This window comes from Aotus nancymaae, unplaced genomic scaffold (genome assembly GCF_030222135.1).
Source record: "Aotus nancymaae isolate 86718 unplaced genomic scaffold, 86718_ANA_hifiasm-v0.15.2.pri h1tg000011l, whole genome shotgun sequence".
Classification (NCBI taxonomy): domain Eukaryota; kingdom Metazoa; phylum Chordata; class Mammalia; order Primates; family Aotidae; genus Aotus; species Aotus nancymaae.
The window spans coordinates 45,251,736-45,277,283 of record NW_026988422.1 but is presented as its reverse complement, the minus strand read 5'-3'; the positions used below and the strand labels follow the sequence as shown (position 1 = coordinate 45,277,283).

General features: G+C 44.0%; 1 protein-coding gene across 3 annotated transcripts in view; it reads right to left on the bottom strand.

Annotated features, from left to right (window-relative positions):
• Nucleotides 1–25,548, bottom strand: part of PRKCH (protein kinase C eta) — a 237,209-nt gene that overhangs the window by 79,580 nt on the left and 132,081 nt on the right. For all 3 annotated transcript variants that reach the window (XM_064374909.1, XM_064374910.1, XM_064374911.1), the window contains 3 exons: nucleotides 24,682–24,809; nucleotides 21,398–21,541; nucleotides 21,038–21,211 (listed from right to left, as the gene is read on the bottom strand). In XM_064374909.1, coding sequence (XP_064230979.1) covers nucleotides 21,038–21,211; nucleotides 21,398–21,541; nucleotides 24,682–24,809 — 446 coding nt within the window. The remainder of the gene's footprint in view (nucleotides 1–21,037; nucleotides 21,212–21,397; nucleotides 21,542–24,681; nucleotides 24,810–25,548) is intronic.

Here is a 25,548-nt window from a genome sequence, read left to right as displayed (position 1 = left end):
TTTGGTATAGACAGGGTATCTCTGTGTTGCACAGGCTGGTCTTGAACTCCTAGGCTCAAGCAATCCTACCTCGGCCTCCCAAAGTGCTGAGATTACAGGTGTGAACCACCATGCTTGGCACACACACTAATTTTTAAGGGGTAAGAAGTTTCCCTATTTCTTTATAAATCTGGGATAATAACACCTATAACTAAAGTGACCATGTAAAGATTAAACCAGAAGCCAAGTGCCTCACACAGTGCCAGGCCCAGAAAAAAAACCTCAATAGAAGCTATTGGTACCACTACATTATATCAAGAGGAGATTTTGTGCCCAATGCCCAAGTCCCTGGTATGACTAAGAGGAAACCCAGGGCAGCGGTGACACTTGGGCTCTGGGGCCAGGATTCTTGAGGTCCAAGAGCAGTTCCTGCTGTGCTGTATTTAGCTTCTCTCTCACAAAACTCACATCTGCAAAATGGGGATAAGAAGACAACCCAACTCACAGGTTTGTGAGGATCAAATGACCTAAGCTGAGGGCTTCAAATAGCGTCTGGCATACCATAAATGAAATGCTCAAGAAATATTAGCAATTATTATCCTCATCGTCATTAGTACAGCCACTGCAGCTTCAGCCCCCATGGGCGTCTGCTCCCAGGACTCCAAAGGGCCTGCTGCACTAGGCATAGGAAGGCCCCTTGGCTGTGGCTGCGGCACACGTGGCAGAGAGCTGTGTACTCTGGGTCTAGAGGTGATGCCTCCCTCATGGACCTCCCAGGCTGGCGGAGGTGCACACACACTCACAAGTGGACAGGAATGAAACAGCAGCGGAAACAGCAGCTGCAGCAGCTTTCCCAACCCTGAATGTGAGACAGAGGCATAGAGGGTCGAAGGAGGTGGAAGGAGTCCTAGCCCAGCTGCTGGGCCACGGGGACATTTCCTGATGCTATACGGTAATGGCCTTAACCGGATAAGGACTTTTTTTCCTGGGAAATGCTTGCTAAGCACGGGGTTATAAAACTAGATTTGGTGCTTTTCTAAACCCTTAGAAAGAAGAAAAAAAAAGAAAAAAGAAAAAAAAAAACTAGATTTGATAACCAAAACACACTAACCAAGGTTTCAGTTCTGATACGTTTTCTAATTTTCTAACACTGATTGGTAATTCATATTTTCTATTTTAAGGACTTTATACCAATAATTATTATTGCAAAACAAATGCCCTCCTTGCAAACATACTACAGTAAGCAAGACTTTTTATAGTAGATATTCTCTCCTTCTATAAAGTTGATTCAATATTAGAACCAGATTGCAAAATATTTTTCTACATTTAAAGCAAAAATCTGTTGTCTCTATGATTTAAAGATTGCATTTGAACATGTATCATTCTGGAAACCAGGGCAGTAGGAAATAGTTACCATGCTCTGCATTATGGTGAGGATGCAGGCTACCTTTTGGAAATGATGCAAAGATGGACATAACACGTAAAAAAGTTATGAAAAATGTAGCTATTGCTTTAAGGCAACGTTAAGCTGGGAGCCGTATCTATACTTATGTACCCAAGTTCTAAGAATTGCCGTGGAGTATTTCTATATGAATAACAAGCCCACGCTGTATGAAAAGCTGCAGAGTGCTACAGACGGCTGTGGGAAAGGAGAAGGAAATCTCCGTCAACAGATAGCACTGTGTTGAACTTCTCCTAAGTACCTCTGCTTTATTATTTTTTTGGACAAAGTCATCTACAGGGTGAGTAGGGAGTTCAAATCAACAGGAAATAGTTACTGACGTCAAAGAGGTCACAGTGGAAAAGCACCGTCGTGAGGAAATCTGATTGCACCATCTCTGAACTGGAAACAACTTGAATTTAACCACATTAAGAAAGATTACAGAGGCTTCAAGGAAGAAACAATGAGAAGGAGTCTAATGGCTTCATTTTTTTTTTTTTTGAACTTCTCATTTTGCACAGCCCAGAAGATGTCAGAAGTTAATTCAATCACCCAGCAACCCCTGTGTCAAGCCCACAGGCAAGATATATCCTGTCTGAACTCACAGACTAGTCTTTGGGAAGGTGAAATATGTCCTGAATGTAACAAACCCTTAGGACCTTGCATTTCAAACCTGGAGGGACACAGCTCTTTTCAAAGACCAAGTGTTTTCCTGGTAATCTGAATGCATTATAGCCATCTCTCATAATGAAACCCGACAAGGCTTACTGGCATATATACAGCAGACTAGGGAAACAAAGGAAATCTAGCTTGCAGTTACACTGTGAAACATCCAGGCCAGGATGTTCTTTAAAGCATAAATAAGCAGTAACTTATGATCAGGGTAGAGCAGAGTCAGAGCACAAGTCCTCCCTTCCTGATGGAACCTCCTTTGGCATTTCCAGTCCACATACAGCTCTCCAGTATCATTGTGTAGGGTTGGGCTGGATCTGTGCACTTGGTCTTGTTTTCTATAGGGGACCTGAGACCCTTGAAGGCAGAGCCTAGATGCTAAGTTAGATACCTTTAATAGCACCTAGCACGGTGCCTGATGAATTGTGAGGGTTAATAAATGCTTCAGGAATGAACATAATAGGCACCATTTTTGTATCCTGGTAAAATTTAAACTGGAACTTTAGAAGAGCTGGAACAAACTGCCAAGATTAGTTTTACCCAACTATTTTACAGAAGCGAAGTGTGAAGAAATGAAGTACCTTGTCCATAGTTAAAATAGTTTATGGAAGAGGTAACTAGGAGAATCTGGTCTGCTGATGCTACATTTTCCTTTCTAAAGCTTTGATTTTTCCACTTATAAAAGTAATTACACATCTATAGTTCAAATGTAATTACACAGTAAATAAATAGAAAATAGAGAAGAAAATAAAGAAAATGAAAATAAAATCACCCCTAATCCTGACGACCAGATATGTAAGTCTCAAGCTTTTAGATTCCAAGAAACTGGAGATTTCAGGGCAAATAAGAAATTTTCAATGTAATGTTAACTAGATTTAATTTTTTCTTTGTGTCCTAATTATACTTAACATTCTTAGTATGTTTTAAAAACAGAAAAGAAAAAATGAAAAACATACGCGTCTCTTTTCATTTATATTGCATATTATTTCCTGATATAATTAGTCATCAAGACCACGATGTTTTTTAACAGTTGCATACTATTCCCAATGCCAATTCTATGACGTCCTACAGTTAGCTTGACTTCTAATTAGGTTAATGAAAATAAGAGAACATGGTTTTTAGAGTCTCTATACCATGATAAAGATCTTTTTTTTTTTTTTTTTTTTTTAAGCCTGATAAAGCAGGCATCTCTGAGTGGAGAGGATTGCTAACTGGGCATGATGTTTTAATTGATGGGTCAATCATTCAGACATCACTAACATTGAGAGCACCCCCTAGTGGTTGAGAAGAACCATTGAACAATACCTCCTAGTCAAAACTACCCACATTTGAAATACATTAAAACTTAAGAGTCACAAAGAGGATATCTTGGGTGATTATCTACTTTTTAAAAAAGGTTTAGCAACATAACAAAAGCTTCCACAATAGGAAATCTTTAAGTCATTATTTCACATAATGCAATTCTCTTTATGAAGATTTTGGTTTAAGCATCAAATAGGATATTTACGGACTTAGTTTTTATAGGGCTATGCATAGTTTGTATAGGATAAAGAGTAAAAATACTATTATTTCATTTATTTAGATCATCTTTCATGACAGAGTTCCCTAAACTGTAAACTCTTAACCAAAATTTCATTTCTCCCTCTAATCTATGTATGAATTCAACACTTTAGCCATGTGGGAAGATATTTTGGGTTATAGTTGATTAGACACTTTACCCAGTTAGAGAACTAGAGAATATGGCCAAGAATATGCCATATCTGCCTCAAGGTAATGCCTGGGAATCCACTGGCTGAGGATTCATTTCCTCCCCCCGGTCTGCACCGTTGATGCACAGGCTGAAGTTTCCATGTGGAATGTGCATTTTATATGCTGTTTTGAGTTTGATTCTTCCACTGTAGTCATGGCAAGCTCTTCTCTGGTCCTCTGGCTGGGGAACAAAATCTGTTCAAGCAAATGACGTGCCCACAATCTCTTCCCAAACCATTTTTGCAATCTGGGTTACATACTGATCTCCACTGTCCATTGAGGTAGAAAGTTGCAGACCTGACTCTAAAGGTATGGAGGCTAAATTAAAAGAGGCAGAGCTCTAACACGATGAGGAGCAGTCATCAAAACAGCTTAAAAGGTTTATACAGGAGAGAGCACATTGTGTCCACTTTGAAGGGAAGCTTCAGTTGGCTAAATGGAGTTTAGATGGGCTCTTACAACCCCAAAGATAAGAGCAGACACTAAGACGGTGATACCAAGAACCTCATGTCATGTCCAATAGAACTCTGAGTCTGTTAGTGAACTGACTTCCTTTCAGCATGTGATTTATCCTACTATGAAACCACTTCCTTCTGATTCTTCTTCTGACTTTTTTCCACTCATCTCTAACCCTTTCTTAGAATTCCCTCTTCAAGTCTCCTCTCTTCTCTCTCTATACACATCTACTGGGAGATTTTATCTTACAGTTTCTGCTGACCAAGAGGACACTGATGACACCAAACTAATCTCCCATCTCAGCTGTGTTTCTGACAAACGAGCATCTTACCACTGAATTTCCCCCAAACTGGACTCATGCTGTTCCATTCTCCCCTGGCCAGACTGCTGGCCACTCCCACTTAATGCCTATCATGTCTACCTCCTTAGTGTTTCCTTGCCTCTATACCCATGATTGCTGCCTTGGGGCAGGCAAGTCCTCAGGCCACAGGCCCAGCATCCTCATGAGATCTGCTGCCACTAGCCTCCCTCTGTAGACAGCAGCCAGAGAGAGCCTTCTAACATGCAATCTTACTCCCTGACTTAAAGATTTTGCTGGCTCCTTTCCCCTAAACGTTTCAGTCTAAGCTCCTCGGCAAAGGACATCAGACCCATTATGACTTTGCTTCTTCATCACCACCCCCCCCCACATTTCCTCTCTTACAAATCTGACTCATCTAGTCATTGGGGGTTTTCTGGGCATGTCCTACAATTTGAAGCCTCTGTGCCTTTGCACTGCTGTTACCTCTGTCTGAGAGGCCATGCCCTCTTCTTGTGACTACGGGGTTCCTATTCTTCTTCAAAACACAGCTCAAACAGCCCCTCCTCTGGAAAGTCCTTCCAACCTCCACAAGGATCAATCATGACTTTCTTCTCTTTATCACATGGTGTTATTATGACCTTTGACTGTAAGCAATTAAAGGGCAGGTCCACATTTTGTTCTTGTGTCTTCACCCTGGCACATAATGTATGCTCCATAAACATTTATAGAAGTGAATTTAAAATGCAAGATAAGTACACTTGTACCATTCATTATATTACAGAAACAGCTAATGTGTCTGTTGGCTAGGGTTTACTTTCAATATTTAGAGACCATTCAGCCTTAAGACAACATTTAAGGAGTCTACTTTTTGTTTTGTTGTCTTTTTTGTGGGTTTTTAAAAAATTGAGATAAGGTCTCACTTTGTCATCAAGGCTGGGATAGACTGGCACAATCCCAGTTCACTATGCAGGCTCAACCTTCCGAGTTCAAGCAATCTTCTGGAAAGGTATCCACATTTCAAGTTGAAATGCATTTTCATGTACGGGAAACAAAATAAAACAAGCCAGCAAGTTGCTCTCCTTCAAAGCACACTCATATTACTATCGGCACGTTTTTCCATGCTGGCTGGGAAATGTTTTTTAAAACTCTGATTATCTGTTTGTACAATCCAACCACATGTACCATACACATGATGGAACTCTGACTCACAAAGAAGTTCAGGGTGGGGAGGATGGTTTTCATAAAATGCCACTGACTCAATGCCTTGCTGGTAAAGTGAAAGTGTAATTAATAAATGCTAAAACAAGACAAGCTGCAGTATTTCTACTGCTTGCTTTTTAAAAATAACCAATTTTAGATATATGCTCAGTCAGCTAATCTTTTGCTCCCTAGATGCCTCCAGGCTCTGATAATAATGCCTTATCGAGCAGCAGCCTTCACTGTTAAAAGCGGCCAGAGGCATGCCAGCCCTCACTCACATTAAACAGACCCTGCACGCTTCTGCTGTCTCCCTGAGCTCAGGGGCTCTGTCCCTGACAGTGCAGGCACCGACAGCTGTAATGAGCCCCCAACAGGAACTCTGCCTTTCTACAAACTCAGAAAAAAAATGATAATACTTGTATTTTCATAAAGAAGGACTGACACACTTGGCTTTGGCCTCTATAAAAAGAAAAGTGATCGTGTAACCCACTTGACTTTTCATATCAAGGACGATCACCTGACAGTCATGTAAGGCAGTGGTTTTCAACCAGGAGAGACTCTTCCCCCTGGGAACATTTGGCAATGTCTGGAGACATGTCTGGTTGTTATGAATGGAGAGGTGCTGCTGGTATTTAGCAAGCTGAAGCCAGGATGCTGCTAAACATCCACAACACACAGGACAGCCCCCACCCCTGACAAGCAAAGTAGGCAGATGGCATTCCGCTATGCAAATCAGTGATTTTTTTTAATTGCAAAGGATATAAACTTCCCAGCCACTAGATTATTGAAACTACCTGGCCTGTTGGTGAGGATCAAGTAGGTGGGGGCAAAGTTCTGAGCAACGTGGAAGGGTACTTTTTTTTTTTTTCAGTCACTTACAACTGGTGATAAAGATCATTTTTTTAGCCTGGTTAATGCAGACGTCTCTGAGGGATGGGCCTGCTAACTGGGCAGGGTGTTTTAATTGTGATTGGCCACAGATTTGTCCTAAAGCCCAAGTAAGAGGTACAAATCCAATGAATGAGCAGGTCCCATATCTAAGAGCTTCCAGAAGAGAAACCATAAACCAGTCTTACCACTGAATTTCCCCAAACTGAGCTCATGCTATTCCATTCTCTCCAGGCTTCCAATCGGCCAGAACCAAAAGGTCCTATCAGGTCCACCTTCTTAGTGTTTTCTTGACCCCACACCCATGATTGCTGCCTTGGGGCAGGCAGGTCCATGGGCCACAGGCCCAGCATCCTCGCCAGATCTGCTGCCATTAGCCTCCTTCTGGACAGCACCCAGAGAGGAGCTCTGCCATATTTGTTCCCTATTTTCCTTGGTTGTGTCCAACTCATCTTGAACCGCCTTTCACCACTGGGAGACATGACTGTAGAAGGTCTGGGCTTGCCGCGTGCCACTTCGCACGCCCTCAGAGAAAACCGTGGAGTCTGTGGCTTGGTGGTCCCTGGTGAGTGAGGAGCCAGAAGAACAAGGAAACTGACTGACAAACACTTCCCGGGGTTCACTGCACAGAAATGGAAGGACGTGCACGGAGAGGAGGGAGGAATGTGGCTGGCAGGGCTCTCTCCTGTTTCTGTTGGGAGTTACATATTACATCATGTTAATGTTTAGAACGTCATATACCACAAGAATGGAATTAAGAGATTCTGGGAAGAGTTCCAGGACTCCCTTTGTAACACCTAAGCCATAAATCATTCCAGACCAGAAGTGGGTACAAGTGAGCTCAAAAATACAGGCTCTTTTGCTGTAACTAAGAATTGGAAGCCTCCCACAGAAAGGAAACAGGAACTCCCTGGGTGGCCCCAAAGAAGAGAGAGGGCATGCCAAAGCCTTCCAGCAGAAAGGGGAGGGTCTGCTGGCGAGACCGAGCCAAGGTATTAGCTTACAGGGAAGGCAGGAAAAGGAACCTTGAAAAGAAAGAGTCAGTCGCTCTTGATGGCACATGGATTAATACAGGGGTGGAGACGGGAGGCAGGCAGGGCGTCCTCACAGCCTGATGCAGGGGCTGCCAATGAACAGACTAGTCCAGCCAGCGCGATGAGAAAGATCATGCAAGTGGCAATGGGAGCAAAGGCAGCCCACTGGGGTGGCTACTCTTGCCCTTCTGCCTCCTGCTTTAAACCTCCCAACCCCTATAGTGACCCAGAACCCACCACTAACCAGAGAGAGTACCACAGACTTGAGCTACCCCTCCCCTCAATAATCTCACAGCAGACTACAAAAAATATAAAGGAGCAGCCTGATATGCAAATACAGCTTCAGACAAGCCCCCCAGACTCTTCCAAGCAGATGACTGCTCTGAGCCTGTCCAAAATGAAACTCCAGGAACTGCCACCGGGAACAACCTGCCATGGAGGGTCATCAGCTGAGTCTACATGATGAACGGCGTGTGCATGAGCTTCAGCTTTATGAGCTTCCCAAAGAATGTCGGCTTCATGAGGGCAGGGACTCCTTTCTGTTTTGCTCACTGCTATGTCCTCAAGGCTTGAAGCCAAGCCCTACGCCTCGCAGGCACTCCACGCGTATCTGCTGAATGAATGAACACCTTCCCTCCTAAGCTGCCAGCGCACAACTCTCCACAAGCTGAGTCTGCTAACTTTAAGCTGACAGGGCTGTTTCTGCTCATGAGACGCTGTGGATAATTCCGGACCTAGAAGAGATGGACGCAGCTGGTTCTCAGCAGAGATTAAGTAATTAAGGAAAACCCAAGTATTTAAAAAGTAACACATATTACAGGGTATGATTTTGATCCAAAGCAGCCAGGTTTTCAGACTGCATGATTTTGTCTTCAGGGTGGGGTGGCAGCCCCTTGGCAGCTGCTTCAGGTCCTGCCTGGCAGTCCCAGTTGGTCACAGCAGGAGTCAACCCAATTTCCTAGGGAACCACCTGCAGCCCACACCTGAGGCTCTGCGTAAAGCTGTTAGTTGGCTTTAGTCTCACAACCATTCAGGTTGTACTTGTAAGCAAAGATTGGCACATACTTAAGAGTTTCCCCTAGAACCCAGTGTTCATTTTCAACTACGTTTCCTTTTGTAGTGTAAGGACTATATTTACTACATGCTATCTACTGTACACTTTTCTTTCATGCGTATTAGTCTTCTCTTCCCAACTAGAATGAGTTTTAAAAGAACTGTTTCTAGCCAGGCATGGTGGCTCATGCCTGTAATCCCAACACTGGGAGGCCAGGACAGTAGGATTGTTTGAGGTAGGAGTTCAAGACCAATGTGGGCAACGTAGCAAGATCTCCATCTCTGCAGAAAATGAAAACCAATAAAAGAGCTGTTTCTTTTGCCTAGGATTCAGTCAGTGTGATCCTGGATTGACTGATTTTTCACAAAACTACCTGGCAGAACGCCCATCTCATTTGCACCCTTTGAGCAGTCGCAGAACTAGGTGTTTAATAAAGGACTCCACTGAAGCCAGGGTATCTATGACTTGGCAGGTTTTAAGGGTTCCAAGTTGTGGTCCAGGAAAACCATAGCCAAGCAGTCACCACCCCAAAAGCTTTCAGTCATCATGAGACATGGGCAAAGTGTGACCTGGGTCGTGTTCTGGTTACGTCAAAGGTAATTACACGAAATTCCACGTACCATCTTATGAGACACGGAGGTAGCAGTCCACTCAGCCTCTAGGTCGTCAATGATAATGACAGCTACCAACAAGAAGACCAGTTACAACGGAACAACCTCAAACTGAAAAGACAGGCTGACTCTTTCGAATCCTTTTGTCACAACAAAAATCTTGGCAGTCCCATCCAAAGAGACAGAGCCAAAGACAGCTTGAACTTCAGGTTCTCTGATTCCCATTCATTCTTGTGGCCCTATTTAGCAACAGAAAGTCAGAAAGCCTGGTAGCCTGAGAGGACAGAAGCAAAGGTCCCAAATAATCCCCCCAAAATCCAGATCCTAGAGAGGGCCCATGGCATATTTTATCTCCAGAGAATCTTCAGCAGAGAAGGAGGTGGATCCAACATAGGTTGGCCCCAGAGTCAGATCCAGTCTGACTATGGAAATAAATCCACAGTTAATAACCTAAAAGAAAGACGGAACACTATTAATAAGGTAGGAACACGGAGAGGCGGAAAACATCACGGTCTGGCTCATTTTCTATTTTGATTGGAGCCAAAGGCAAACTGCAACCAATGACCCGCAGCAGACCGATGGTATTTGTAGCAGTCACTGCTCAGGGAAAGGGGGAGACCTACTTCCAAACAGATCAGAGGAAATATCTTTAGGTAGTTCATAAAAGGCCTAAACCACCTATTTTGGAAAACGGCATCTATTCCTGTCTAATGACACTGTTCTCAGCTGTATGTACATTTTAGAGACTCAAAACTTCTGTTTTTTTTTTTTTTTTTGAGACGGAGTTTTGCTCATGTTGCCTAGGCTTTAGTGCAATGGTGCAATCTCGGCTCAACGAAACCTCCGCCTCCCTGGTTCAAGTGATTCTCCTGCTTCAGCCTCCAGAGTAGCTGGGATTACAGGCATGCGCCACCATGCCTGGCTAATTTTGTATTTTTAGTAGAGACAGGGTTTCTCCATGTTGGTCAGGCTGGTCTCGAACTCCTGACCTCAGGTGATCTGCCTGCCTTGGCCTCCCAAAGTGCTGGGATTACAGGTGTGAGCACTGAGCCCGGCCAAGAGACTCCAAACTTCTATTTGTGATATAATGGAAATGGCTTGTATATTATTTCGCGGGACAGTCAGGTCAGGAATCCACGCACTGACTCTTGCTTGCGGTGTGATGTGCAGCAGGTTAACTTCTCTGGATCTCAGTTTCTAGTCCTTTAAAATGAGGATGATACTCTTTCCTGGATGCGTTGGGAATTAAATGAGATATTTTGTTCAATGGATATTCATGGAATACCAATGTGCAGTTTAGCTTCATAGACATTGGTAATGAATATGAGCACCTAGGACATATGTGAGGGTCTCAATGAACTGCCCTTTCCTTCTTCGCCCATCCCCTCCTGCAAAGCGGGCACCATTCAGGCCCCAGGCAGCAACCAACTACCCCGAGGCATGAGCAGAGGCTTCTTCAGAATCCTCATGCCTGTGAAGGGGAAAGTCTCCCAGCCTTTCCGCTATAGTTCCCCTTCTCCTCATCTAACCCTCTGTCCCCTTGCGCTGGGTGTCACAGCAACACAGAGCACAAGCAGTAATGCCACTGCAGGGGCCGAGCACGCCTCCTCCTCCCACGTCCAGTGGCTGGCGGGGCTCAGCCAGATGCTCAGTGAGCCTTCGGGAAGTGAAAGGGGAGCTGGAGGCACTGGGCAGCATCAGGACAGGGCAGGCTGCAGCCCCACGATGTCCCCACATGTTGAAGCCAGCTGGAGGGGCACTCCCTAAAGGTACATTGGCCAATAAGTCCAGGAGTATGGAACACACATTGAGGTGCAGAGGCTTATCTCAAAATAAAAGGCAGAGGACCTTCTTAAAGACACATGGGTCAGTTAAGCCAGAATTAGAACTCAGAGCTCCGTGCTGAAGGTCACAGTGCAGTTCCCTGCCTGGGGGAATTCTGAAAGATTAATTCCAGGGCCACATGACTGCCTTGCTGCCTGGCTGCTCTCTGCCTCTCCCACTTCTTCACTAATATTTAATATAACAACAATGGAGAAAGTAATACGAAGTAAAGAACGTTCCCTTGCACTCACGCTGCGAGGTACACTGAGCACATCAAGATCATTCTGCACCAGCATGTATGCAGCGATGGCATTTATTTCACAAGATTCCAGGATACTCTGACCTTCAAAACCAGGATTTCAGCTTTCTTGGCCAACATTTGAGAAGTGGCTTCTTATGGAAAGCTATGGCCCTGCCAGGAACTCCACCCTTGCAGGCTGACACTTTGAGGAAGCCCAGCAGGCAGAGGAGTGGGAGGAGGCAAAAGCGCCGGGCATCTGAGCATCTTGTGGCCCACCTGAAAGCAGTGAATCCTGAGCGCAGGCTTAAGTCATTTGGATCACGAGGTCAAGAGATCGAGACCATCCTGGTCAACAAGGTGAAACCCCGTCTTTAGTAAAAATACAAAAATTAGCTGGGCATGGTGGCACACGCCTGTAATCCCAGCTACTCGGGAGGCTGAGGCAGGAGAATTGCCTGAACCCAGGAGGCGGAGGTTGCGGTGAGCCGAGATCGCGCCACTGCACTCCAGCCTGGGTAACAAGAGGGAAACTCCGTCTCAAAAAAAAAAAAAAAAAGTCATTCCCAAAACAGTGAGGGGTACTTGGCTCGGCCCTCTCACCCAGGCCCAGGGCCTGCTAGTGAGACGCCATTTTGGGCACTGGCTGCAAAATGCCTTCTGTTTTCCAAATGGAAACCTTTGCTTCCATAAACTGGGTCTCCGAACAAAGCCTGAAGTCTCAGACCAATATTTACTTTGACACTCCCCCTTCCTGCGACTGCCACCCTCCACCCTCCGCCTCCTAGTCTTTGTTCCTCTCTCTCCAGGAGGAGAACTGAAGGGGAGGCGTCCGGGAGCCCGGGTTGGGGGATGGGAGACCCGGATTCCAGGACATCAATGCCAGGAGACTCAGCTGCTGACCCAACCCTAACTGATTCAGATAAAAGGAGTGTGAAGTGAATTTCCCCAGAGAAGAGTCAAGGAGGCAGCCTGTACTAGGCTGTACCCCAGGTCCTGAGGGACCAGGGGTCTGGTCCCTGACTTAATAGTGGCTTATTCCTCCTACCCCAATTGTTAAAGAAATGTAATTTTATTACCAAATTTGGTAAATTGGAAAAAGTCATTCATAATTCCACTACCTTAATCCAGTCCCTGATAGCTTATTAGCATAATTTCCTGGCAGTCTTTTTTTGGGGTGGGGAGGGGAACAGGTTTGCCAATTCACTGTCTTGGGCAGAACCTGACATGGATAGATGCTGTTCGTCATCATTAGCTCTGTATTATTTCCTAGATTCTAACCTCCTATTTTTACCATTTTCTGTGACAGACTTTAGGCAAATGACTTAACTCCTCAATGTCTCACTTTTCCATTTGGCGTAATGAAGATAATAATTGTACCTATCTTATAAGGCTGTTATAGGAATCATGTGCAATAAGCAATACATGTTATGTGCTTATGACAGTGCCTGACAGTTTAGCTAACATAAAATTATCTCTTGACTGGCTGGAAATTCTCATCGAATAGTATATTACTGAAGTATACCCTCACTGCTAAATGCTGAAGTTGTTTCTAATATTTCCCTATTATAAATAATTCAAAACTCCGAAGCAGTCATGACCAAAACAAAGCTGGAGGCAATATACTACCTGATTTGAAAATCTACTACAAAGCTACAGTAATCAAAACACTATGGTACTGGCACAAAAACAGACACACAGACCAATGGGCCAGAACACGGAGCTCAGAAATAAACCCAAACTTTTACAATCAATTAATTATCAATAAAGATGCCAAGAACACACAACAAAGAAAGGACCATCTCTTCAATAAATGGCGCTGAAAAAACTGGATATGTACATGCAAAGAATAAAAATAGACTCTCATCTCACATCACATAAAAAAATCACTGAAAAATGGACTAAAGACTTAAATGTGAGACCTAAAACTGTAAAATTACCAAATGACAACTTTGGGGGAAGAATCTGTGATATAGGCAACGACTTTTTAAAATATGACCTCAAAAGCACAGGCAACAAAAGCAAAAATAGACAAACAGAATTATATCAAACTAAAAAGCTTCTGCAAAGCTTCTGCAATCAGCAGAGTAAGAGACAACCTGTGGGATGGGAGAAAATATTTGCAAAACACACATCTGGATAAGGAGTTAATATTCAAATATAGAGGAAACTCAAACAACTCAATAGTAAGAAACAACCCAATTTCAAAATGGTTAGTGGACCTGAATAGACATTTCCCAAAAGAAGACATACAAATGGCCAACAGTGGCGGAAGTGTAAATTAGTTCAACCACTGTGGAGGACCACATGGCAATTCCTTAAGGATCTGGAACCAGAAATACCATTTGACCCAGCAATCCCATTATGGGGTATATACCCAAAGGATTATAAATAATTCTACCAATAAAGACACATGCAGACGTATGTTTGCTGCAGCACTATTTACAATACCAAAGACTTGGAACCAACCCAAATGCCCATCAATGATAGACTGGATAAAGAAAATGCGGTACATATATACACCATGGAATACTATGCAGCCATAAAAAAGGATGAGTTCATGTCCTTTGCAGGGACATGAATGAAGCTGGAAACCATCATTCACAGCAAACTGACACAAGAACAGAAAACCAAATACCACATTTTCTCACTCACAAGTTGAACAATGAGAACACATGGACACAAGGAGTGGAACATCACACACCCGAGCCTGTTGGGGAGGTGGAGCAAAGGAGGAGGAGAGCATTAGGACAAATACCTAATGCATTTGGGGCTTAAAACCTAGATGACGGGTTGATAGGTGCAGCAAACCATCATGGCACATGTATACCTACGTAACAAACCTGCACCTTCAGCACATGTATCCCAGAACTTAAAGTAAAATATAAATAAATAAAAGGTAAAAAAAAAAAGGCCAACAGATATAGAAAAAATGCTCAACATCACTAATCATCAGGGATATGCAGATTAAAGCCACAATGAGATATTATCTCATACCTGTCAGAACGGCTATTATTGAAAAGACGAAAAATAGCAGGTGTTGACAAGGATGTGGAGAGAAGGGGACCCTTGTACACTGCTGGTGGGAATGTAAATTAGTGCAGCCATTTGGAACACAGCATGGAGGCGCCTCAAAAGCTTGAAATAGAACTACCATATGATCCAGCAATTCCAATGCTGGGTCTGTATCCAAAGAAAATGAAATCAGCATGTCGAAGAGAAACCTGCACTCTTATGTTCACTGCGGCACTACTCACAATACCAAGATACGGAATCAACCTAAGTGTTCGCCAATGGATGAATGGACAAAGAAACAGTGGAATATACACACAATAGAATACTGTTCAGCTTTTAAAAAGAAGGAAATTCTGTCATTTGCAACATGGATCAACCTGGAGGACATTGTATGATGCGAACTAAGCCAGGTACAGAAAGACAAATGCTGCTTAATCTCACTGGTATGTGGAATCAAAAAAAGTCAAACTCACAGAAACAGAATGGAATAGTGGTTACCAGAGGCTGGGGGATTGGAGAGATGTTGACCAAAAAAAAATGTATATATAAACAAAGAACTGAAAATTAAACATCTTTATGAATAACATTTTATTCTTTACTTTTGCTGGCTAGGTTATCAGAAAAACAGATCCAAGAGTATATATTTTATGAGTTTTAGTACAGGTTATCAAATTAGTCACAAACGATTAGGATTTGCAATGCTATCAGCAACATATGAGGATGCCAATTTATATACTTGTAACCAGTCTATATGAGTATAAAAAATTAGGGGAAATAATTTATGGGTTCATAAACCTTTGCAGCAACCTTGATAAATAAGCTACTATTTGAAATTTGCTTACCATTTCCTTTTCGCCAAGAACAAAAGGACCTATAAAATACTTACCTTCTCAGTATGTGCTGTCCCCTCCATGTGGTGTGTGGGTGTCTGACCTGGCCATTGGGCAAGCCCTGGCTGGGACCTTTTTCTTTGGTGTGAGGAGGGAGGGGGTCATCACCACAACTGAATTGACTCACTTTTGAACCGCACTTCACAGTGTGTGAAATATTCTGCCTTCTTTCATTTGACCCTCACAGCAATCCTGTTTTCATTTTAATGATGAGAACTTTAAGCTCCAAGGAATTTTAGGACAGATTCAAGTCATCTGGATGGCAGAAAACAAAGCTAAAACAGCTCAGGTTTTCTGTTCCCAAGGGCAATGCCATTTCCATATTGCCAGGCTGGAGGGGGGCCAATAGGAGGTACTTAAGCTGAGGCTGAATCAACCAACTAAATGTGGAATAAGACAACATATGGAGTCAGAGTCAGCCTGACCTAAACTTGAACCTTGTCTCTGCCACTTACAATCTAAGGGATCCTCGGCTAGTTCCTGCCCTGCTCTGGGCTTCAGACTGATTCCACAGGGCTGCATGCGGGGAGTGCCATTTTTACCAAGGCCCTCACAATGAAATGCTTTGCAGATAGAGTGGCTTCAACACCTCGTCTCACTCCTAAATTCTCCAGGGTAGACTTTCACCGTTCAGCATTACACACTGATTAGCATCTCACTTGAGAAGCCAGGGCCTGCAACACTGGGCAGCTAAAAAGTAATCATCTGTCTGCTGTAATTTCTCATAGCAAGTAACATTTTCTGTTCTTCATAGTTTTAACCATGTAAATAAATAGGGGTTCACAGTTTTAACTATGTAAGTAAATGAGAATTGTCACTGAGGACTTCTGACAGATGAATGCACAGTGAGCAAATGCTATGTGTATTGTGGAGTCTGTTACCTTGCAAACCTCAAAGAAGGCACAGACAAAAACAAAATTAAACTTCTATACCTCTATCTCAGCATGGGAAAAACTCACTTGCTGCTTATTATTTTCTTCTTCTTTTTTGAGACAAAGTCTTGCTCTGTCACCTAGGCTGGAGTGCAGTGGCATGATCCTGGCTCACTGCCACCTCTGCCTCCAGGATTCCAGCGATCCTCCTGTCTCAGCCTCTGGAGTAGGTGGAGTTGCAGGCATGCACCACCACACCATGCTAATTTTTGTATTTTTAGTAGATGGGGTTTTACCATGTTGGCCACGCTGGTCTCGAACTCCTAGGCTCAAGTGATCAGCACGCTGTGGCCTCCCAAAGTGCTGGCCGAGCCCAGCCTCACGTGCTTCTTTTAAGTGGGTTCCCACTACTTCTTTATCATATAGCCTCAAGCAGGGGAACACTACCTTTATCCTTTGCTTTGGAGACACCTACTACAATACACACATCTTAAACCGCAAAGGCAGTTTCACGTGTTTGGTTTCTCTGGTGGAGAAATAAAAATAACTTTGCGGTAATGACTGCCACCTTGTGGTCAAACATAAAACTGCCACTAGAAAAAGACCTCGATGCTAATAAAGGCTTCAGCCGCTAAACACTGGGAATCCCATGTGGCCTCTAAAATTTTGGTATATCGTATAATTTATATATTTTCCTGGAACATTATGATTGCATATGCTATATTTCTTGCGTTCCCAATCTGTTCCAGGTTAATTTCTCATTTTACTCTACCATCACATGATGTAATTGTTGAAATCTTTGCTTATTAAAGAATCACCAGAATTTCCTTTTACAGATCAAATTCCCCTGGGGTAAAGTATGTACTATTTCTTTATTTGCTTCAGCAGTAGTAAGTTGGAACCACTGCTGCTGAAGACCAGGCTAAGCTCACTAAATACCAGTTGACTGCTTGACTCAAAGGTCACCACCTGGTGAAGATAATCTAACCTAATGTCATAGGAAACCATGCGATCTTTGGCTAGGCCGTAGGAAGGAGATCTGAGCAGTCACCTGGCTCTGTGGCTTGACTCGTGGTGTTCATGGTGATGCTCAGGAAGCTGGACCCCCTGGGGCAACCAGTGTCAGCGACCAGCTATCCCTCTCAAGCCTGGAGCTGTAACTCCAATCCTCTATTCCAAGAAAACAGCCCAAAAAGGGGGTGAGGGCAGGGGAAGGGTTTTACATTGGCAAAGTGCCCAGCAAAGGAAGTCGTTTCCAGGCTACTCCAGGCAGCAGTGTGGGGCAGGGGGAAGTGGAGCTCCCCCGGAGACAAGGACCAACCAAGCGGAGGGTAAGCAGAGGATGGGGCAGGGGTAGGATGGGCTCCAGGGCCATCAGAAGCCACTGAGGACTGATGAGGAGCAGAGGGGAAGGGGGAGGAGTGAAGAGGAGCCGAGGCCCATAAAGCCATTAGCTGTCTCCCCTTTTCTTTCTTCTGATAACGCTGGGGTGGCGTGGGGGGTCCACGCAGTGTATCCCCTTCAGTGCCTCCTCCTGTCCCCCAGCTCCCAGACTTCTCTGCTCCACCCATTCTCCAGGCTGCACACGTGTCCTTCCCATCAAAGATCTGAATACTAGTGACCCTTAAACATATGAAAACGCCTAGCTTCACTCACAGTTAGAGGAATGCAAGTTGGAACTTCAAATATACCATTTTTCTAATCTCTCAGATGATCAAAATGACAGCTACCATCCCTTGATGGGAAGGTGGGGGAAATGGGCCTTCTCACTCAAGCTTTGGGAATGTGAATTTAGAGACGCAGCTCAGTAAGGAGGGAAGAGCCTGCCTGGACTCTGCTGTCAGACTGCCTGGCTTCAAACCCTCTCTGCCACTTAGGAACTAAGCTTCTTCGTACCTAAGTTTTCTCATGTGTGAAATGGGTGATAATAACAACTTATTTCATAGGGTTACTGTAAGGATTAAATGAGATAAGAGACATAAAGCACTTAGAACAATGTGTGGTACATGGGCGATAAAATGTTCGCTATCTTTAACCACAATGGGGAAGAGGGGCAGCTGGACTCAATCAAAATGTGAAATGTATTCACCCTTTGACCAAGCGATACTATTACTCATAATATGTCATACAGAAATACCAGCAAAGCACACAAAGACAAAAGTGCAGGGGACTCACTGCAACAATGACTGAAATAAAAGACTAGGAACACAATACATAGATAGCAACAGAGGAAGACAAGTTTAATTACATCATGTTCTAAAACGGAGTACTATACAGCCATTAAAAATGAGGCAGCATGGTATACGGAAATACAAAACAATTTCCAATATACACTATTAATATTGTGTCTTAAAAGAAATAAAGTGGCCAGGTACAGTGGCTCATGCCTGTAATCCCAGAACTTTGAGAGACTGAGGTGGGTGGATTGCTTGAGCCCAGGAATTGGAGACCAGGCTGGGAAATGGCAAAACCCCATCTCTACAAAAAATACAAAAATTAGCCAGGTGTGGTGGCATGTGCCTGTACGTCCCAGCTTCTGACGGGGCTGAGGTAGGAGGATAGCTTTAGCCTGAAAGGTTGAGGCTGCGGTGAGCCATAAGCGCCACTGCACTCCAGCCTGGGTGACAGAGCGAGACTCTGTGTCAAAAAATAGATTAATTAAATTTTAAAAATATAGAATGATGGGCAAAGTATACTATTATTTGTGTTTTTAAGATAAATATGTATGCCTGTGTGTGCTGTACATATATGCTTTTATGTGCAGAAAATTCAAAGGCTAGAAATAAAATGAACAATAATTGTTTCTTTCGGAGAAAAGATATGAATATTTGGAGGATGCTTATATTCCCTATTGCAAGAAATTAGATTATCATAATTAAAATATACAATCCGATATGTCATTCTTCTGCTTCAGCTTCTTCCATGACTTTCCATTGCTCTCAGGACTAAACCCAAATCCCTTAATGCAGCCTGCCAGGCTCTTCATGGCCTAGCCCTGGCCAGCCTTGGCTGTCTCAGTTCTCACCAGGCCCCTCCTCAACCTCAATATGCTGCGTGTGCTGAGCCTGCTTCACACCTGATGCTCTGTCTCACCACCAGACCCATGGTGTGCTATTGACCCTGTATGACACACTCACCTTCATTCTCTGCCTAATTCTAACTCACTCGTCTGGTACCAGCATGGCTCTACCTGCCATAGAGATATATTGCCAGCCTCCCTGACTGGGTCAGATGCCCCTGTCCCACTCCCCTGGAATCCCCTACTTCCTTGATGGTGTCATAGTCCAGGAACATGCCCAGAATTCATTCTCCCAGAATGCGTTTTGACAGCAAGATTCTCAGACATCTGTGGCAGACTGTCTTGGTGCCTTCTCCAGGGCCATTTTCCCTCTTCATTGACTCCAGAAGCCCAATTTTGAGCCCGATTCTAAATAGAAGCAGAATGCCTGGCTCCAGAGGCTGAATCAAGGTTGGTGTGAGCCAGTCGTGCTCTGCCAGCTCATCATGGCCTGATAGTTGCTCTTCCAGCCTCGCTCACCAAGGGTACGATATGGTCTAGGCTCTGTGTCCCCACCCAAATCTCATGTTGAATTGTAATCTCTAATGTTGGGGGAAGGGCCTGGTGGGAGGTGACTGGATCATGAGGCACAACAGCAAGGTAATTCCCCCTTGCTGTTCTCATGATAGTGAAGTCTCAGAGATCTGGTCGTTTGAAAGCGTGCAGCACTTCCCCCTTTGCGCTCCCTCCTGCTGCCATGTGAAGCCCTGCTTGCTTCTCCTTCACCCTTCTGCTATGATTGGAAGTTTCCTGAGGCCTCCCCAGCCATGCTTCCTGTATTGCCTATGGAACTGAGAGTCAATTAAACCTTTTTTCTTCATAAATTACCTAGTCTCAGGTAGTTCTTTGTAGCAATGTGAGAACAGACATACAGGGCAGTTGACCCAAGTCTAGGAAAGATCTTTCCTCCCTGATAAAAGGAGGCTGGCCATGTAGGCCTTTGGCCCCTGCCCTTGTGCTTTCTGCTTTAAAGGCCGTCATGCCAAGGTGTGGCATCTAGGGCTGCAGCAAACACCCTGGAAAGACACGGCCAGTGTCACTAAGCAACAAATCCAACCACAGCACTGTTACCACCAGACTTCTCATTATGTGAAATAACAAAAAAAAAGTTTATACTCATGAACCAAACCCATCCTTTCTATTTATTGTTTAAACCACTGCTGGTCAAGTGTTCCATTAACTGCAGCCAGAAGCATTCCTAAATGCCACACCATTATAGGGCAGACAGATTCGAATTCTAAGACCAGTCCATGGTATCAGGCAAAGGGTCATTATTAAGGGAAGGAGCAATGCCCTGGGATGTTCCAAATCAAAGCACCTCTCTGGGTCCTCTCAGACCTCTCTTCTAAACTCCTGTGCCCAGGTCAGAACCAGCCCAGTATTTAAAAGCAGAGTCAGAGCCAAATTCATCAAGATAATCTGCCCATGGCATTGTCTCTGTTCTTAGACTTCTGTAACCTTCACTCACCTTCACTTCACCTAGATAAGACGTATGCATGATGACCTTTTCAATCCTGGGACACACAACCCTCTCAGTCCTCCTTCCCCGGGACAGCACAAGGAAAAGGTGAATTCACTGGCTTCCATTTTTCCTCCAGAGGTTGTCAGAAGTCACCAATACCTCTGTATGGCCCTGCCTTGGGAGCCCATCCTCCAAAATTTCTGATACTCAACTTTATGAAATCTCCAGTACCTTATTGTCTCAGCTCTTTAAGAAAAGAGGCTGTTGGCGCAGTGAATGCAATGCATACTTACAGGGGTCTGAAAGCAGCAGAACAACTGAGTGAGGAAGGGATGATTGCGGGCCAGAGACAGGATTCTTTTCTCGGTCATCGTACATTCCACGTCATCATCCTGCAGAATCACGTCCTTCTTCAGCACCTTCACAGCATAGAGGTCTCCCGTTTCTTTTATTCTTGCAAGCATCACCTATGGCGAAGCACAAGGAGGGAGCATGAGTGGGTCCTCTTCGGGGTCTCAGGATGTGTGCACACAAGGGGAAGAAAGAGAATGGCGTGTGCAAAATGTGAGCATGTACACACACACACACACACACCCCCAACCCATACACAGAGCACACTTACTTCAACCCAAATAGTTAAAGCCAAGACTCACCTTCCCAAAACTCCCCTTCCCCAGCACTCGGATGAACTCAAAGTTGTCGATACCAAGTCGGTTGGAAGAATTAATCCCAATCCCATTTCCCTCTTTGCTGCTCTCCTTTCCCTGTCGTCTTAGGGTTGATCTGGAAACGAGTTTCTGAAAGAGTAAAAACACATTAAGTCAGAAATCGCAGCAGGAGCATGGAGCACCCATGCATGACGAAGACCCCACTGGCTGAGAGCAGTCTCACTCCCAGTATAATGTGGGAGAAAGATCAATTGAGCTCGACAGATGCTTGGTTCTGCCACTCGAAACTCCCTCAGTATCAGCTTCTGTATCTGTGCTTACTGCTTTATGTAAAATGTCAATTAAAAATGCATCTAAGCTACAGAGTTACAGTTTGCGCTCAAGTGGAAGTACATGGAAACACCAATGCCTTGTGTGGTCCCTCAGATGTCTTCTGCGGTGGCTTTCCACAGGAAGGTCTGACTCCACGAGCGCCACCTAGTGTCCACTTTTACAGAGAGCAGTTTTCATGTCTGCTCAGAGATTCAAGCATCATTCAGCATCAGGACATAGAGCAACATTTTTTTAACCAATATTTTAAATTATAAAGAAGAAATAGAAGTCCAATGTGGATATTAGAACCATGATCGAAATCATGAAGGATAAAATTTTAAATACCTAAAATCTCACCAGTACCCTGCCAAAGAGATCTGTATCTATGCATAAATAACACACACACACGTTTTTATACTTGGTTAATTTTTTAAAATGTAATCTAGTTATTGTTTCATAACACACATTTGTATTTACAAATTTGTCATGGGCATATCTTTCAAGAACATGAGTTCTAATGGCTCTTCAATATTCATTTCATGGATATCTCACAATTTATTTATTCCCGTCATTAGCAATATGGCGCATCTCCCATTTTTCACCATAATGAGTAACACCATAGTGAATCCACTTCACGCAAATCTTCAAAACAGAGTAATTAAGAGTCTAGCTCTCAAGCAAGCTGCCTGGATTCAAATAACAGCTCTGTGACCTAACCTGGGACCCTGAGCAAGTTACCCACCCAGCCTATCCCTGCCTCAGTTTCCTCTTCTAACAAAGAGACGGTTAAAGCATCTGTCACCTGAGTCATTAGGAGGCCTAAATGAACAAATGCATATAAAGCACTTAGACTGGTGCCTGGCATATTCAATAAACTTAAGCTGTGTTATCATTATCATTATCCATTTTCTTAATATAACTTCCTGCAAATGGAATTCCTTGTGCCAAAGTGCTAATTTTGAAGACTTCTGATACACAGCCAACTTGCCCTCTACAAAGACTGATCAATCTACACTCCTGCCAGCATGATGACAGTTCCAGTTTCAACACAATGAATGGAAAGTAAGTGTGGCTGCCTCAGTTGGCCTTCCAATCCTATCCCACTGAGTATGTGAGGATGTTGCTACCTGAAGGCAAGGTGACTTTTGCAGCTGGCCCACCTTGAGATATTTATAAGATAAGCTACCACTAGACAACAGAGCAAAAGCCTAACATCCAGCCAGGTGCTGGATATCATGGTATTAAGGATACTTGATTCAAATGACAAGTGCACCGTCCATTCCTAAAGATTATGCTGCATGGCCTTATCTTATTCCTACTGTATCTTAGAAGCCCTGGTTCAGGCCAACATCTTTCATCTCTGCTCTTCAGGAACAACTGCCCCCTCCATTAGCAATCCCTGTACAATACTGGCTTCCTGCCTGCCCACCCACAAGACAGACTGACCGGATAGACTTTCCCAGTGCCTTCCTGAAACCAAAAAACACATTGTCAATGAAGGTCCCTGACCTACCAGGCAGGAGTCTGTCAGTAAAGAGGAAATGAGGTGGCTAGTGCTGACATTTTCAGGATACCAAGAACCTCACAGTGATTGTACTTCCCTCCCTCAGTACCTACAGATTAGTTAAGTTGATCATTTTCCTGAACTGAGCACCAAGCTACACCATTCAGATCTTACACCCATGGCCGTGGCTATTTCCCAGCTCTGCAGACGCTGACCAGGAAGGCAGCAGTAAGGCATGGGCTTGGGAAGCAGCCACTGTGCTAGTGGATGACAGCAGATGGAGGTCATTCAGGGAGAGTGCTGACAAAAACATGTCCATTGCAACTGACACAACTCCACCCACTCCTGAGAGTCCAGAGGGAGGGACTCCTGTCTGTTGCTGAATGTGAAAGATAAATTCACAATCATAAACAAAAACTGCAGAACTGCTGGATTCCAGGGCTGTGCAGAGCCTCAGAGATCTTTGAGTTGAACCCCTTTAGAGGTGAGGAAGCTGAGGCCCACAGTTACCGGTAACCTGTCCTGCCTGGTCCCCAGCCAAGAGCATAACCCAGGACCCTGGGTTTTAGGCTTTCATCAGACCACACTGACAGAAAGCTGACTTTTAAAAAGAAAAGAGAGGCCAGGCGTGGCAGCTAACGCCTGTAATACCAGCACTTTGGGAGGCTGAGGTGGGCAGATCACTTGAGATCAGATGTTCAAGACCAGTCTGGCCAACATAAAGAAACCCTATTTCTACTAAAAATACAAAAGTTAGCCGGGCGTGGTGGTGGGCGCCTGTAATCCCAGCTACTTGGGAGGCTGAGGCAGGAGAATTGCTTGAACCTGGAAGGTGGAGGTTGCAGTGAGCCAAGATCACACCACTGCGCTCCAGCCCAGGTAACAGAGTGAGACTCTGTCTCAAAAAATAAATAGAGAAAAGAAAAAAGAAAAGAAAGGAAAAAAAGTCCTTCTTCTTTCTGTTTATTACTTGTTTCCCATGCTCATTATTTCTAGTCATATAACTGTACATAGAATCTTATTTGTAAAACAAATTGCTATGAAAAATGTGATTTCAGCCAGACACAGTGGCTCACATCTGTGTAATCCCAACAATTTGGGAGGCCAAAGTGGGAGGATCGCTCGAGCCCAGGAGTTTGAGACCAGCCTGAGCAACAAAGTGAGACTCCATCTCTACAAAAAGAAAAAAAAAAACAACATAAAAAATTAGCCTGACATAGTGGTGCACACCTGCAGTCCCAGCTACTCAGGAGGCTGAGGTAGGAGGATCCCTTGAGCCCTGAACCATAATTGTGCCACTGCACTCCAGCCTGGGTGACAGCAAAAGGCAATAAATCTGTTTGTTGTATTTGCTGAGATTAGGAACTTTGATGAGGCCACATGCTCTCATTTGGGCTCACCACAACTGAACAACTTCTAAATTATGATACATGGAAAAAAAGCCAAGTCTCACCGAGGTTGGAGAAATATTTCCGGGTTGGAGACCCATCCCCGCCAGGGTCTTGGCAAGCTCCACCGCATTTACCCCACAGTTAGGGGCCACGTTTGCTTGACATCGAATGTGTACATTCATTTTACATACTAGAGGGAAGAGGAAAACAGAATCCATGTTCAGAAAGGAACCAGGTCAGCACGTGCTGCAATAGAGAACTTTAATAGCCTGAAAGATTATGACAGAGGACTTCTACCAGCTGAACATATCATTTTCTCATAAAATTAAGCTCACGCTAATAACAGTTCCTGATGTTTTATCTATTTCCATTTTCTGCAGAAGCAGTCCACCATACTAAAGAATAATATATTTCAAATACATTTTTTTTCACCATGATTTGATGAAACCCATTCATCTCAATCACATGAAACAGGCTTTGCTGACTTAAGTGTGATCTAATATAAAGATTAAACCGTTTATCACAGTGGCAATTCACAGGCAATTAAATAACAAAGAATCACATCAACTGTATTATTTTCTTTCTGTCTCTCAATAGTGAAATAAAAGGTAGCTGTCTAAATGCCACATGTAGATCACTGTTCAAACAGGATGGAAATGGTGTTTCTACAAGAAAAACCTCTCTATGCAGCTTTCTTTCTGAGTACTGTTGTGGTTGGGCAGCCCCCACAGCACAGAGATGGGCATCCGGTGAGGCTGTGGTTCTCAGCATTTGCAGCCTATGGTTCTAACTGCTTCACAGGGTGGAAAGGCAACAACTCTTAAAACTTTTGAAGGTCAGAGTACGAATGGCAGTTGAAGAGGCGAGCAAAGCGGCTGAGCTCCTGGGGCACAGGAAGCTGCCTTGGGACGATGAAGGATCTGAGATGT